The sequence below is a fragment of the Amblyomma mixtum genome, chromosome 2 (genome assembly GCF_055824585.1).
Source record: "Amblyomma mixtum isolate Tamu chromosome 2, ASM5582458v1, whole genome shotgun sequence".
Classification (NCBI taxonomy): domain Eukaryota; kingdom Metazoa; phylum Arthropoda; class Arachnida; order Ixodida; family Ixodidae; genus Amblyomma; species Amblyomma mixtum.
The window spans coordinates 222,769,290-222,784,031 of record NC_143013.1 but is presented as its reverse complement, the minus strand read 5'-3'; the positions used below and the strand labels follow the sequence as shown (position 1 = coordinate 222,784,031).

At 52.9% G+C, this 14,742-nt stretch overlaps 1 protein-coding gene across 1 annotated transcript in view; it reads right to left on the bottom strand.

Moving 5' to 3' along the window:
• The window catches only part of LOC149362713 (LIM/homeobox protein Lhx1-like), a 182,138-nt gene that overhangs the window by 15,011 nt on the left and 152,385 nt on the right, over positions 1 to 14,742 (bottom strand). Inside the window, exon 5 of the mRNA XM_089573180.1 lies at positions 1,572 to 1,764. Within this exon, the coding sequence (XP_089429306.1) occupies positions 1,572 to 1,764 (193 nt within the window). The remainder of the gene's footprint in view (positions 1 to 1,571; positions 1,765 to 14,742) is intronic.

Genomic DNA, 14,742 nt, shown 5'->3' with positions numbered 1-14,742 from the left:
ACATAACTCTTGTGGCAGATAATGCTGGACGGAACTGTATGGTGTCAGATACAGTTCCGTCTGGACGGAACCTCATCGCTACATGCAGTTCCGTCTGGACGGAACTTTGGCGCAAGTTGTAGTTCCGTCTAGACGGAACTCTAGCGCAAATTGTAGTTCCGTCTGGACGGAACTCTAGCCACAGCCAAAAAAAAACGCGAGGAAAGCTTATGCCGCCCAAAACGATGCTTCTAAGGAGTGTTTGTCTGAACAATTCCTCACTGTGGTTTGACACTGGTGATCCCGGCGTGCTGAGCTATGCTGTCATGCTGTGCGGTGCAGTTCCTCCGTTCTACAACCTCCTCAACGGCCCACGACCAGCGCGCTCTGCTTCTATGGTTCTGGGAGGAGTTTGGCTTGCGCTTTCACAGCATAATCTCATGGTTAAAACCGATTGGCAGAGCTCTTGATATTCTTTGAAGGTATGAACGCTCCACTGGTTTCAACGGGGAAAATCTAGGGAAAACGAAACCGGAAAACAATTTCTGTTGACAGAGGGCGGCCGTCATCACAGCCTTAACTTCATCTGTCGTACGCATGAATAGTGATAGAACGGCGGCTTGGTATAGATTCATTGCTACAAGGCAGCGCACAAAAACGACGGACAAGAAAATGCACACAGCAAGGCGCTGTGTCTTTTCTGTGTGTCTTTTCTTGTCCGTCGTCTCTGTGCGCTGCCTCGTAGCAATGGCGTACGCATTCACCACAAGACAGCGCTGTCATGAGGTGAAGCCCACATGCTGGTTACTGTGTCGGGGAAGTTGACCAAGACGGATAAACCCTTGATGAAAGCGCCGCCGCCCGCCATCTTTTACAGCGGCCCGTGTCGCGGCTTCAGGACCTATCAAACGGGGCTAAATATTTTGAATACGTGTCTCCCTGTTTTTTACGACATTATTCTTTCAAGACCCGTTTCCTTGGAATTGAAGTCGACGCATGCCACAGAAGAGACGCGTGCGCGCATGCTAAGACTGACACATTCCTTCCGGTTGATGCGCTCGTTGTGCATGTTGAAGGCTCCCGCAACGCACATCGGTGGCACACTGAACGATGTTGTCTTCGGTATACACTGTGACAGATAAGCCCGTTGTCATATGCGACAACTGCAGCCATGGTTGCGTACCGCTGTAACGAAGGAATCGCGGGGCCACGTGTCCGCTTCGTTAAAACGCGTTTCACTTGAATAGAGTTTTGCCGGTTCCGGTTGCCGGACACCCGTTTTCTTGGAAGTGCTCAGTGGTCATGCCGAGATGCCCCACATTTCAAATCAATGTACGGATGTAGTTTTGTCAAGTCTTCGGCGTTGAACTTAGGTCGCATGCTCGAACCCGGCACCGCATTCTGACTCACGCAGTTATTAATAATGAAGAACATGTTAGATTGTACTGGTTTGAGAGGAGAGGGAATGCCCACGAAGCGGAGCAGCTATCAAACAGCGCGATTAATTCCCCTTTATAAGATGTGCGCCTGCATGCGTTCGGGAGCATGTTCATCGAAATGGTAATGTAGAGAATGATGCCATCTCTGCTCACCGGAGAAGTACCCGAAGGCGGAGCTGGGCGGTCCGGGCCCCATCTCTGGCGAGTCGTCGAGCCCGTCGGGCGACATGCCGGGTCGCAGGGAGCGCATCACGCGCCGTGGGCTGCGGAAGAAGTGGCGCCGAGCGCCTAACGTGCTCAGCTGCTTCATGCGGCGCTCTTTGGAGCGCCGGTTCTGGAACCACACCTGCAAAAGCGGGATACAGAGCACGTCGTAAATCCCTACATCGTACTCATATTACACACACTGTGAACTCGCACAATTCGCTCAGCACCACTTTCGCTCAGAGCAGAGTTGGCGCGAACACAAAACCACTAACATCGATTGCCCGGATGCCGGGTACACTGATTACACTGAGCACGCAGTCTTTCAAACGAGTGGGGTAACGAACACTATGATTCATCGATTCGTTGACTGCTGTATACAGACCTTCGCTAATTGATGTGGTTACGTATCGCGTACGGACAGCGCAAGGTATGGTTGCTCATTTATCACGTCCCCTTAGACAGCCCTTCACCGGAGATGTAGACCCAGAAGGAGTTTGCATTGTCCGTCCAATACGCGAGTGCACGGCCTGTAAGAAAGCCGTCTCTCACAACCTGCGCTGCTCGCGGAACCAGTTCCGCTGAATCCATCACCGCCATCTATACGAGTGAGAGAAGCGCACCACAAGCAATGCCGCCAAGGTCGGGCGGCCACGGCGTGCGGTGAGAGCCCCCGAGAGGCGACGACGCCGACCGCAGCTGGCGGCTTCGAAAACCGGAAGAGGCGCTCGGCCCGGTTTTTCCCGACGCATGGGAGAGAGAGAGGGGGAGGAAGAGAGAGAGGGAAAAGAAGGAAGCGTTACGTCACGAGGTGGCCGACAATGGATGTCCGCTGACGGCGGCAATGACCGGCGCCCGCAGCGTTTTCCCCCACGCCGAGCAGCGGTCGAGACGGGCCAGATAAGGGAGACGGAAGGGACGAGCCGAGGGAAAAGAGGCAGGAGAGGAACGCTGGGCACGTGAGCCGTCCCTGGCCGCGTCTCCGGATTAAGGGAGGCTCGCCTGGGGGAGCCCGATAAGGAAGACCCCGCGATCGGTGGCCTTTGTATGCAGATCTCGGACAGTGGGGAGAAGGGAGCGGAGGGGGAAGAGGAAGCTAGGGAGCGTCGAATGGAGCCAGCTCAGCTGCGCCAGACAAATGCGACCTCCTGACGTCACGTTCTCGGATTTGGCGGGCTTTGTTTCTTGCACACGCGGCGAAGTCTGGCGTTTCTAAATGTGCGTGCACTTCTGTGTTTACTGCTGAGTCTGACAGCCTGTGTCCTTGCAGAGCGTAGAGGTCTGCTATGAGGGGTACTCGCGAGACGTGGCGGGCGCCATTTTGGCGTACAGCGCTCAGCTTCAGCTGTGGAGGCCGTAGCAGGTGGCCATATGTCGATTTGATATGCTGCGCTGCCGTTGGCCGCGCTCCATCCGCGTCGAAATGGCGGCCGGTGTGGTTTGAGTGCATATCTCCCTATAGGAAAAGCGGCCGTTGATGCGCCACTGCAAACGACTCTGGTACCGAATTCAGGTTCGCAAGTGTATGTTGCCCTTTAGAGTGTCCTGCCCATTGCCTGAAGAAGTGAGTGAATGTGCGTTCGCGAGTGTACGTGTCTGCGAAATGTCGCCTTCATATGTAAGTCTTCTTCTATACTGCTGCACTGAATGGCCAGATTGTCGTCAGCACACACAGAGGGCTTGTCAGCCCTTTCTGCTGCATACGTCATGGAGCTGCTTTATCAATGACCGCTCCTTTACTCCAAACATTACTGTTCAAACGTAATGCACCGCGTGATGTTTTGTTAATCAAGCCACGACCACATAGGTGCGGTTAAAGAGCACTTCGCACCGGCTTCTGTAGAAGCTGTATTGTACGACTCTGACGAAGGTTGGGTCGAGGACTGCGGTGGGCGCAGTTGTCACAAATATACTTCTGCCAAGTTCTACCAAGTTTGGTTTGCCAAACAATCATCTTTCTCTAATTCAGCCACGTGTTCGGCTCAATCCAGCTAGATCCCCAAGGATGTCCCCTGTATCCTGGATGAGTTTCCCTTTGAGCACTCACCGTCGGGCGCGCATGAATAATTCACCACTCTCTACTTCTCCCATTGTCGTCGTTGTCATGTCTCATATACATTTGCATTTGCACCGGCAAGCGCGATTTGAGGCCCTCGCAACTGCTTCAGGTATACACGGCGGAAAACAACTGCCGCAGCTACGCCGCTGAACAGCACATCCTCGGGCAAGGACTGCACGTTACCTCCGACTCTACAAGTACAGAGCGGCGCCACGTTGGTGCGCGGCGGTGGCCAAGGAGGATCGGCCACCCGGCCGCCCTCTGATTACACGCAGTGTGTAGTACAGACACACCAAGTCCCGCAGTACCACGGCGACGGCGCGTGCTCGTCGAACAACGGGTAGCCCGCGCGGTGGAGGTGGCGGACCACTTCACACATAGCACAAAGAACCACAGCGGGACCGCCCCGCCCCGTCCTCCTCACTTGGTGGCGGCTGCAGGCTCAGCTAAGCTACCCCCCCCCCCCCCTCTTTCCCCCCAACCACAACGGTCACCCCTGCTGGCTCTGATGAAGCCCGCTGTGCAGCCGGCCGGGTTATTGTGTTGTCGTCGCTTGCCCCCGTAATAACAGTATTCCATGCTCGGAGGGGGCGGCGACCTCCCGCCCACCTCTGTGCGTTCCCCGCCGCCGACCTTCTTTCTTTATTTTCTCTTTCTTTCCTACTTTCTTTTTTCTTTTCTGCCTCCGAGCACGGCAGTCGCTATGCGTAGTTCGGGACGAAGTGCGGGCGACTGCGTTCTGGCCCACGTCCGGCGCGCGCTATGGTTCGGGCAAGCTTTCACCCCCATCTTCCCCTTACGGCTCTTTTTTCTGTATTTTTCATTTTGAAAGGTGTCCTCTCCGTAATTTTAATATGCCTATGAAGATACGATAAGCTCGAAGATACACGAGAAATTTCTTCACTTTGGCTTATTTGCCCGAAACATGGCCTTCTTTACCTTGCCTTCAATATAGCATGTCAGTGTACCTGGACGTAGAACAGACAAGAACAGCGACCAAGCAAAAAACCGTAACAACATGCGCGCACACTCTCCAGCAACTTGCTCGTGGCATAATATTTGTCGATAGCTTCCTTAATTGCGTGTCCTTGGTGCTTGTTTTCCGTAAGCCCGCGTGTTCAGTGTGAGACACGTAGTTCACCGTTCAGCTGGCGGGGATAAAATAAAGGAATGAGAAAAATATCGAAGGACAAAAGAAGCTTTCGCAGTGTAACGCTGCCTCTTGTGGTTAATTACCGTGGTTAATTAGTATAGGTGGCTGCGTGGATTTGAATAGAGCAACGCCACAACAGCTTCGAAGCTGTACACTTGTAAATGGCATGCATGCAGTTGCCAATGAACAATTAAAACAAAGCGCAAGAGTGAAATGCGGGTTAGTCCAATGTGCTCAGCAAGATTTGGTGCATGCTAAAGAGTAATTATTGATTATTTGAAGTATGAGTTCAATCAAACTCCATTTAATTCAATCATGAGCAACTCCTAGGTCTGTTAGAAAGCAAGTATTAGTACACATCTACGATGATACGGTATGCTCTTAGTTTGCCAGTCACTTCATGCAGAGAAAGCGTCCGCGAAAAAGTGAAAGCAAAAAAAAAGTGCTACATAATGTCAAGGGCAAGAAGCGTTCAGACTCCCGTGTGTCGCTGTTTATGGTTTAATGCACGAATAGCTTCGAAGAGAAAGGTAAGGCGCACGTACAGTCCTGCAAACTGCGTTTTCCCGTTTCCTTTGCAAGACCGAAAGGTGTGAATTTTCCGAGTGAACCGGAACCTCGGCGCGCCTCAGACAGAAGCCGTCCGGCTCCTCCGGCTCCTCCGACGCCCACGGCTCAGTTGGAGGAGCCCAGCAGACCCCGCCGTGTCGCTGACCTGCAGTCCGTCATCTGGCTCCCGTCTCCGCCCGCTCCGCGTTATTTCTATTTATTTTTTTTTTCAACGCACGCGGCGAAGCCCTTGCGGCACACGGGCGCCGCCACGCCAAATAACGGTCCCGTGCTCGAACGTGCTTCCGTCGGAGCGGACGTACTCCTTCAGTGTGTGTGTGCCTGAATAGGTGTGTATAGTTGAGAGTATATGGTCGCGCGACCACACGCCCCAATGATTGCACAACACTGGGCCTCAGCGGAGGGCTTGCGAACGACTAGGTACAGGGAGACAAACACACCTCGTGACCCCCGACTCTGCTTCCTCCCTCTCCCCTCCCCCCTCCCACTTCTCACCCCGCTTTCGGTCTCCAAACAGCCCGATGCTTACACACAGAGAGCGGCTGCGTTCAGAAGCCGCCCTTGTTGCCCCCCGCCAGCCCCCCGCGGTGAGGAGCAGAGCACATTGAACGCGAGAGAGCGGTCAGCGCGAGTTTATTACAAAGCCGGCGGTCGCTTCACCTCCCCAGCGGAGCTGCCACGGCCTGTATGGGACGCGCGCGCGCGCTGACGACGCTGGGGGCCTAGTTGCGTGCATTGCCGCTAAACATCGGCGGTTTGTGGCCGCCTTGCGGGGACGGGCACACGACCACTGTGCTTCAGTACGAAGGGAAATTGGGACCTTTTTTTATATTTTTCTGTTATAACTATTAGATTCGGCGAGTCCAGAACAATGCGAACAGTTCGCCCGTGTTCTGAAGGTCATACGGGATGTGAGCGTCGCTTTAGAAGGTTGAAAAACAATTACACGGATAGCAGCAGTGATACCATCTCTGCTGGAGCTGGTCGATAAGCCGCAACAGGGGATAGCCTGCTGGTCAAACTTTAGCTTCAGGATCCGGGCAATTACATTTACGAACTGGTCACTTAGAGTCAGCATTATGTCATTGCTAGACTAAATATTTCTGTTATAGAGTGTCTGCACACTGACTGAGTAAACATGAACATTTATCTGGTCGGTTCCAACCCTAGCACTGAATAAACCGCAGAATTAATCGTAATTGTTCACACTGCAAAACGCAATCCATTATTTTTTTGTTTGTTTCAGATTCAGTACTGCCGTCATCGACTCCGATCTACACGATGCTGCACATGCGGGCCATTGCAGGTTTCAGGGTTCCTTCGTGTGCTGCACGCAACTGATGCAAAGAAAGCGCATACGCGAGTCGGTGTACGGCGGACGTCTCAATTGGGCGCCGTGGAGGGCAGCGGTCGTGCGCGTTGGGCGTCCCGCTTTAGCGCCACGTTGTCCGCAAGGCGGCGCCCTGCGGTTCGCAGTAGTGTGGGGCGGTATACGCAAGGGATGCAACCGCGTGTCGTGGAAAAGCGTGTGTGTTTGTGTGTGTGTGCTTGGGTGCAGTACCGGGTAACGCGGTCTCTCACGGCTTGGCTGGCGTGTAATCAGCGTACAATGGAAACGTGCCGCCCGTCCCAGGTTCGGCAAGGCATTGTTTGTGAGTTCGCGGCGAGCTCAGAGCGCGGGACGGGCGTCGGCGCCGAGAGAATTGGAAATTGAAGGTTGGAGGCGCCAAACAGGGGAGACTTTTCCTGCGTATTCGAGCAGCGCACCTTTGTACACTACATCTACGTGAGCACTGGTCGGCCGGAGCAGAGATGACTTCATACTGAGCTGGAAACTTCGGTACTGCTGGAAACCGCACTCGCACAAGCCGCCACGAGTGGCCGGTTCTAACACAAAGGAAACCAAGGAAGATGTTTCATGTCGTAACACTGCCAGAATTAATTTCTTTTGTGCGCTTTGATTTGTTCAGCTACGTTCTCTGACCAGCGCTCCTAACTGCTATGAAACGCGACCCAATGAAAAATTCATTCACATTGACCTGCCAGCCCTCATTCGACACGTCTTTATAGCAAGTGGTCAATGGCGACTGGTATACAGAATCAATATTCCGCATGTAGCATCGGATTTGGCCTAATAAATATTGTACTTCCCTCATCCTGTTCTCATTCACTGCATGGACCCCGTGTATAAATATGCGTGAGGTTATCAGCCACCGGAATTTTACGAAGTTTATTACGAATTTTACGAAGCATCAGAGACGATGCATTCTTCTATACACACGCTGAGGCACGGCGGTAGGTTTTCCACACAGCATTTCGAGAGCCGGGCTGACCTAGTATGCAAGCGCAAGTGTATACACAGCAGCAGTGATATCGGTTCGAGGACAAGAAACAAACACAGGCTCTAACGGGGGAAATAGTGAACAGGAACATATAGACTATACAAACGGCACAAATTCCTTGCGGGCTGAGTTTTTTTTTTTTTTTGTGCGTCCCTATATAACCGCATGTGGATCAACGTTGTTTAACCCGTCACAAACGTGGCCGTCTTTCTTCAGGGACGAAAAGAAAACGCCGATTCGATTTCACGCACGTTTAGAACGACGGCGCTTGACGCCGAGGCGAGTTAATTAACTCGACCGTTGGCGCTCACGGGAAGCACTCCAAGCCTCCCAAAGAGACTCGACGCGCGCGGCATGCAGCAGGGAGCCGAGAGGAAAAGCCTAGCGGGAACGATATGACTGCAGGCAACCCCCTCTCTTCCTGCCACCTATTCCAAGTCCTGCCGCGCGCGCCACTCGTCTAGTTTCTAAAGCTCAGATCCTAGAAACACGTCCTTCTTACATATAGTAATCGGTGAGCTGAGACGAAAAGAACAAAAATATCGCGTTCAGTCTACGGTACACGCATATACTGTAATTTCCGGAATGCAGTTCGCACCCAGTGGCTAACTTCTGTCCAATAAAAAACTGGCTAAACTAGATTATATGCGGCTTAATTAAAGCAGTCGATGAGAGTCGTTTTGTTCCTCCGTTCTCTCCCCCTTCTGCTTTCCTTCTTTTTTCTTCAACTTCTCTTGTTCTTTGCTATTCTGTTCTCTCACTTTTGGTTTCGCTTGCCTTAGCTTCGTGCCCAAAGCAGATTGGCCTAAGATCTAGGTCAAGCTACAACGGGCTGCAAGTATACAGCGGGCTTCAGTACAGAACGACAAACGACGACCCAGGCACGGTTCCCACTAAAAGCACTCGCCGTAAAAGGAATAAAGAATGCTAGATTACCCTCATCTGCAACGTAGACAGCCGAGACCATCTGTAGGAATATTTTACCTGCGTTCACAGTGCGGTGAACCCTTGTCAGTGTCAGTGCATGTTAAAGAACCCCAGGTGGTCGAAATTTCCGGAGCCCTCCACTACGGCGTCTCTCATAGCCTTAGTCGCTTTGGGACGTTAAACCTCAGAAACCAAACCAAACCTTTTGTTGTCGTAGGCATCGCGATCGTTTTTCTACGCACTGTCTTCCTGCCTGCTGGGCGCTACTCCATGCAGTTCGTGCATTATGGACCTAAGACGCTCATATATCTTAAGCCACGCGCAATGTTTTCGTTTTAACGACAAGCAGGGACAACAGTATGCTTCGCAATCAGTGTGCAAGTTAGTACCAGAAAGCACGAGAATAGCCAGTCAACTATGCGACGGCGAGGGAGGCATGCGCTGTAAAGGTTCACCCGTAAAAAAAAAAAGATAGTAATAATAAATATCTTGATAGTGCGGATCATGTTGGATGAAATACGTTACGATGGACAGTGTTGAAAACAATAAAATATTGAATAGCCAGCACCATGTAAATCCTTCGGAAAGCGCATATTTTCAACTTATAAACATGTATATAGTGAGCAAGCGGTATACCGGAAACTACGCTATTACAGCACATTACTCGGAGGGGACGTGTAGTCATCGGGCGCGGAAAAAAAAAAAGAGTAAAATATTTATGCGTTGCTTCGCTACTTCTGCTCGAATTGTTTCAGCGAATGGAGAATGCGTGTCCAGTCATGCTCTCTGGGTTTAAATGCCTCATTGTCGTCGACAGAAGGTTGTCAGCAGAGGTGTCACGCTTTTCGGTTGGTCGAAATGGTTATGACGTCAGAGTGCGCGGATTCGCAGTAATGAGGTCACCCACGGATGCCTGACGCCCCCTTTTGGAGCAGACGACAACTAATTAAATAGTTGTCGTCCGCTCTGAAAGGGGGCGTAAGGCGTCCATGGGCGACCACATTACATACCTCATTACTGCGAACAGAGCCATGGACACAACCGAACTCATCGAAGCAGCGAGAGAGTCATGCTAAAGAAGCAGTCAAAGTAGGCAGTCAAAGTGTGTAGTTGTAATGCGTAGTCAAATAAAGCACTAGTACAGCACAAACAGTCTCGCAGTCAATGCTAAACAGTGCGTCAGGAAAGGCTTTCGCCTTGCAGCACTTTAGAGAGCCAATGTGCCCCCTGAATTTTTTCAGTCAAACGATTTGTCTCCGCAGCGATTACTATTTTCTTCTGCCCCTCCTTATCGCGGAAAATTTTCTCTCCGACTGTATCTATTCAGCAGCAAACAAGAATATTTCTTCGGCGCTTCAAAGGCTGAGGCTTGAACGGCGTGTGTACGCCCCGACTTCAACAGGTTCACGCTGAAAGACACGCACGCCTCCAGCAGCTGCATCTCAGGCGCCACGTAATATGGAGAACGAAAAACAGGGCGAGTACCAGGCAGGCATGTCATCCTGATCCAGGTAGAGGAGAGAGATAGTCCTGAGCCAGGTCATCCTGAGCTGAATGCTTCAGTCGTGAATGCAGCTTCTCATTTTGGTCGCTCAACGAATGGCGGATAAAAGGATGCGGATACATGCACTATACTGATCATTTTGCAGCGCAGTTTTTGACGACAGTTCAGTCAAGAACGCAGGGGCAAGTGCCCCTCTAGGAGACCCGTCCAGTCAATGGCGTCGTGGCCAATCGTCTAGCACCTGCTACCATGGCATCGCAGGAGGCTAGCAGGTGTAAGGTGGTCGACGAACACAACGTCGCGATAAAAGGTCGAAGCATTCGTTGGAAGGCCCTTAGACAGGCACTTTGCCCGTGCGTTGCTGAGTTGTATTCGACTACAGCAATACCTCGGCCGGTTAGGACTAAAAACAGTGAAATTGGCACCTGCAATGTGTACAGTCTGGTTAATGCGCCAGGCCAACTGGGGAGCTCGCTTTCGGTTAAGAAAAGACAAGAATGTTTTTTTTATCATTAAGGGAAGGAAAGCAAGCAGCCATACAGGACGTGCGCAAAGAGAATCCACTGCGAGACAGATTATCACAGTGATTAATACACAGGGGACCATGACGAAGACTAGATAAACGCCGCGTATAACCTCCTGGAAGCTCCTTCACTCCCTGTCTATATGTGCACTGTCGTCAACGCCGTAGAATACAAGACACCTCGAGGTTGGCAGGCAGGTACGTAGGCAGGCAGGCGTGCGGACCTGATTCTTCCCTTCCGACATCGCGTCGCGACGGTTGCGCTGGTCGCGAGGCGAGCACGCGTGCCCCGCATGCCCCCGAGGAGGCGGCGCGGAACGGGAGGGCCTCCCGCGGCGAAGATGAGCGCGACAGGGCTGCAGCGAGACGAGTGAGACATGCGCCGGTCGCAACGCCACCCCCGGCGCCGGGAGTGTCGACAACGCGGCCTCGGGGCGCGCCGGAGACGTCTTCGAGACGACGAGTCGGGCGCGCCGCCGATAGATGAGCTCTTGTCTCGCGCTACGGGGGTGCCGCCGGCGTGTGTCTCTTTACACAGTCAAACAAGCGACGAAGAGACGAAGAAAGAAAAAAGAAAGTCTCCGCCGGCGCGTCTTCTTTGAGGCAGCATGGTACGGAGCAACGCTGCCCCCGGGGTCTGGGAGGAAAGAACAACGAAAAACAGCGCGCCTGCGAAGTGGCGGCGGCAACAGCAATCCCGTCAGAGGGGAGACTCTGGAAGCTCGCTGCTGCTGCTGCCACCTCGGGTACACACACACACCGGCGGTAAGGTGGCCGACGCTGCTACGCGGCATTCATCGGAAGAACGAGGGCCGCCTGACGTTGAGCGATGCACGCTGCATGATTTCTGCCTGCGGGCGACGCTCGGACTCTGCTGCTGGCAGCATAGACGGGGCTGAGGCAGACAGGTATGAGGCAAACGTCTTGCCCGAACAGACCGCCCTCCCTCTCTCCTTCCCTCTTCTGTGCCCTGAACTCTAGCGCGTGTAAAGCCGTGCATGCACACACAAAAGAGAGAGGAAAGCCGGGGAAAAGGGATGTCGAACGGGGCGGCAGGCGAAAAAAGAGCGCTCCTGTGTTGTTGTTGCCCGCAGACAAGCGGCGCCCGATTCGCTGCATGGATGTCGTCTTCCTCGTTGTGGACGTCTTCTATTTGGATGCATCCTTTTTCTTCTTTGTTTCTCTCTTTTTGCTTCAGTCACTTCAGAGGGATGACGCTGGCGCGCACGAACCTGGCTCGTCTGAAAGAATGTGGTCCTCCTCAGCTCCGAATTCCCCCCCGACGCTGCCTGCTGGATCGCCTTGCTGGAAGACATGCTTGCTCCGTCAGTTTTTGCACGCATGCTTCGATTCTTTTGCAGCGTTAGCTGCAAGAGGGGTTTTCTTTTGAGGGCACACGGCATCGAGTGCAGTACCTAGCAGCCGAAGCCTCCCAAGTCATCATGATGCCCCTAACATGGTTGCCTGCAGGGCGTGCCAGGGTAGGCCTTAAGGAAACGCGGGAATGGACACGATGTTCCAGCGTGACAGAAGACAACGAATGAGCAGGTCCCATGGCGTCCATCTTTGCTCGTCTCTTGTCTTCTATCTTCTTGCCAACCCTTGTCTTCTGCTTCGCTGGGACATCATGCCGAACGATCCCCAACTCGCCAAAGTCTCTGCACTGATGGGGCATGTGACCTGAGGCAGATAGAGATGTGGGCGCTGCCATTCATATAAGCCAACTATATATATGTCAACATATATGGAAACTGGTCATATATGTTAAGGGAAAAGAGGAGGTGGAATGGTCAGGGTATTTTCTGCAAAAAAAAAAAAAACTATGCGTTGGCCGCGCGTTTTGGCGCAGAAGCAAGGTATACCGTGGAAATGCTGCAGATTGTTGCAGGCACAGTTGACGAAGAATGCTTTGCACATACTTCAAAAGAGAGTACAGAAAATGCGCTGTCAATCAAAACTGTTTTGGACCGAGTGCGATGCGAAATTTAGAACCGCGCTGCTTCCCCGCGCTGTCGTTGTGCGCGGCTTTGCAGAACACATGTGCTGCCTGTCCGCTTTGAAGGTACAACGAACCCGGCCACTGTTCATCACAGCGCTGCCGTGATGCCCTTTCCTATCAAAGGAAAGGGCATTTGTACGAAAGGGAAGGTAGGACTGGACATGTGACGAGACAGTTGTCAAATTTTTTATCATCCGGGTGTTACCATCTTCCATTTTTATCAGCTGCTGGTGTGCATAAAGAGCAGTGTTTCCCGAATAAAAATTCAGTTGTAAGTCCAGCGCTTTGTGTGTGTGTCTCTTTCTTTCAGTCCGTGTCTTTTAAGCGCAGGTATATTTCAATATGGTAAACCAACTCGCCCAAGAAACCACTCTGCTATACCTTTCCTCGCAGTATTAACGGCGGGGCTGACCGGCCACGAAGAAGACTCCTGAAAGGAATCGGTTCGGTACACGCGTACGGCCCGCAGGAACCGCCATTGTCGCATGCGACCAACTTAAATTTCGCGCTCCGTTTATTTACCTCTACCGTACACTCTTTCGTCGCCTACGAGAAAAAGTTGCCAACTTTTCCCAGCCACCGCACACACACACGCCTCTCCACGCTGCATCTCCCAGCATCCTCCGTATTTCACAGCAAAGTAGCCACAATGGTCAGGGAGGCTCACCGCGAAGCTCTGGCGGGGAGGACGGGTCATCGTAAATATTCGGCGGCGGGCTTTTCAAACGTGTCGCGGCCCTCGATATCGTTCCGCATCCCCGCCTCCTCCAATGCACGTGGTCTCCGCGTTTATAATCGACAGGCATATATATACATACATACGTAGCGGTGGCCACCCGCCCCCTCTCCCACACCCTCGCACCGAAAGAGCGCGCTACGCGTGGCCAATACCGGAACGAAGGCTCCAGTAGGGGAGGAGGAGAGAGAAGTGGATAAGGAAGAGCATGCAGCGCACGGTATCCTCCGCTTGAAAGTGCGGGTGATGACGAACGGGAGGGGGTTGAGGGGGGGGGGGGGGGGGGGGGGGGGTAGATTCAGCGTGTGCCGTGTGCGTGTTTTACGAGGCGCGATGGTGCCGGCGTTGGCGCATTCAGCCGCGGGTGTTTCAAGCACGGAGCGAGCGGTCCGAGGCAAGGAATGTCCGGGCTGGGGCTGCAACGCAAAGCAGTGTGCACAGTAGCGCGGAGGGGGTGGGGAGAAGAGGGGGAGGGGGGAGAGGAGGCGCGGCCCGAAGAAGCCTTGCGCGAGGGTGCTTGGTCGGAAGAGCCGCGGAAAAACGCGGCCATATTTTACGCTAACTGCGGCTCCCGTTTCGAGCCGCAATTTATGCGCGTCATTCAAAACCGACTCTCCCGCCCGTATCCTCCCCCCCCCCTTTCCCGCTTCTCCGCATGCCTGCTTGTTTGTGTCCGGTATCTGTCTCTCTCCCTCGCTTCCTCGTTGGCGCATTCTCGCGAGCTCGCCACGACGGTGCTTTTGCGTGTTGCCATGTGCACCTCTTGGCTTGTACGCGTTTCCCCTTACCTTCGCTAGTTTATTTTGGCCGAGAAATGTGTCTCGACATTAACAGCCCTTCATATTCTTTTAAAGACAGCTGCGTACGATGGAGTTCTTTTTTTGTGTGCTTATGCTTGGTAGATGCGGTATGGCAGAAACGGCCCTTACATAGTGATTCATTGACATCAAATGTCAGGTGGTATGTATGTAGGTTACGGATCGCATGCGCGGTCACGGCGACTTACCAACCAACTCCACCCACGACTACCACCTGCGGGACTCACTGAGCATCTACAGGGAGAGTGAATGGGGACAGTACGCGCCTCATTCTGCCAAGGTTAGGCACCCGTCGCTGCCATATGTTCGCATATTCAAGTGTTCGCAAAAGGTGGTGGTATTTTGTCTCTTCTTCCGTACTTCGCATGCCGAGTTCCCTCCTTGCGTTTACGTGCGGTTTAATTGCTGTGACGTCACTGACTCCGATAAACGAACATGACCGGCTTTACTGAATCGCGCTTACTTGAAGAGCTGCGCACAAGGGGAACC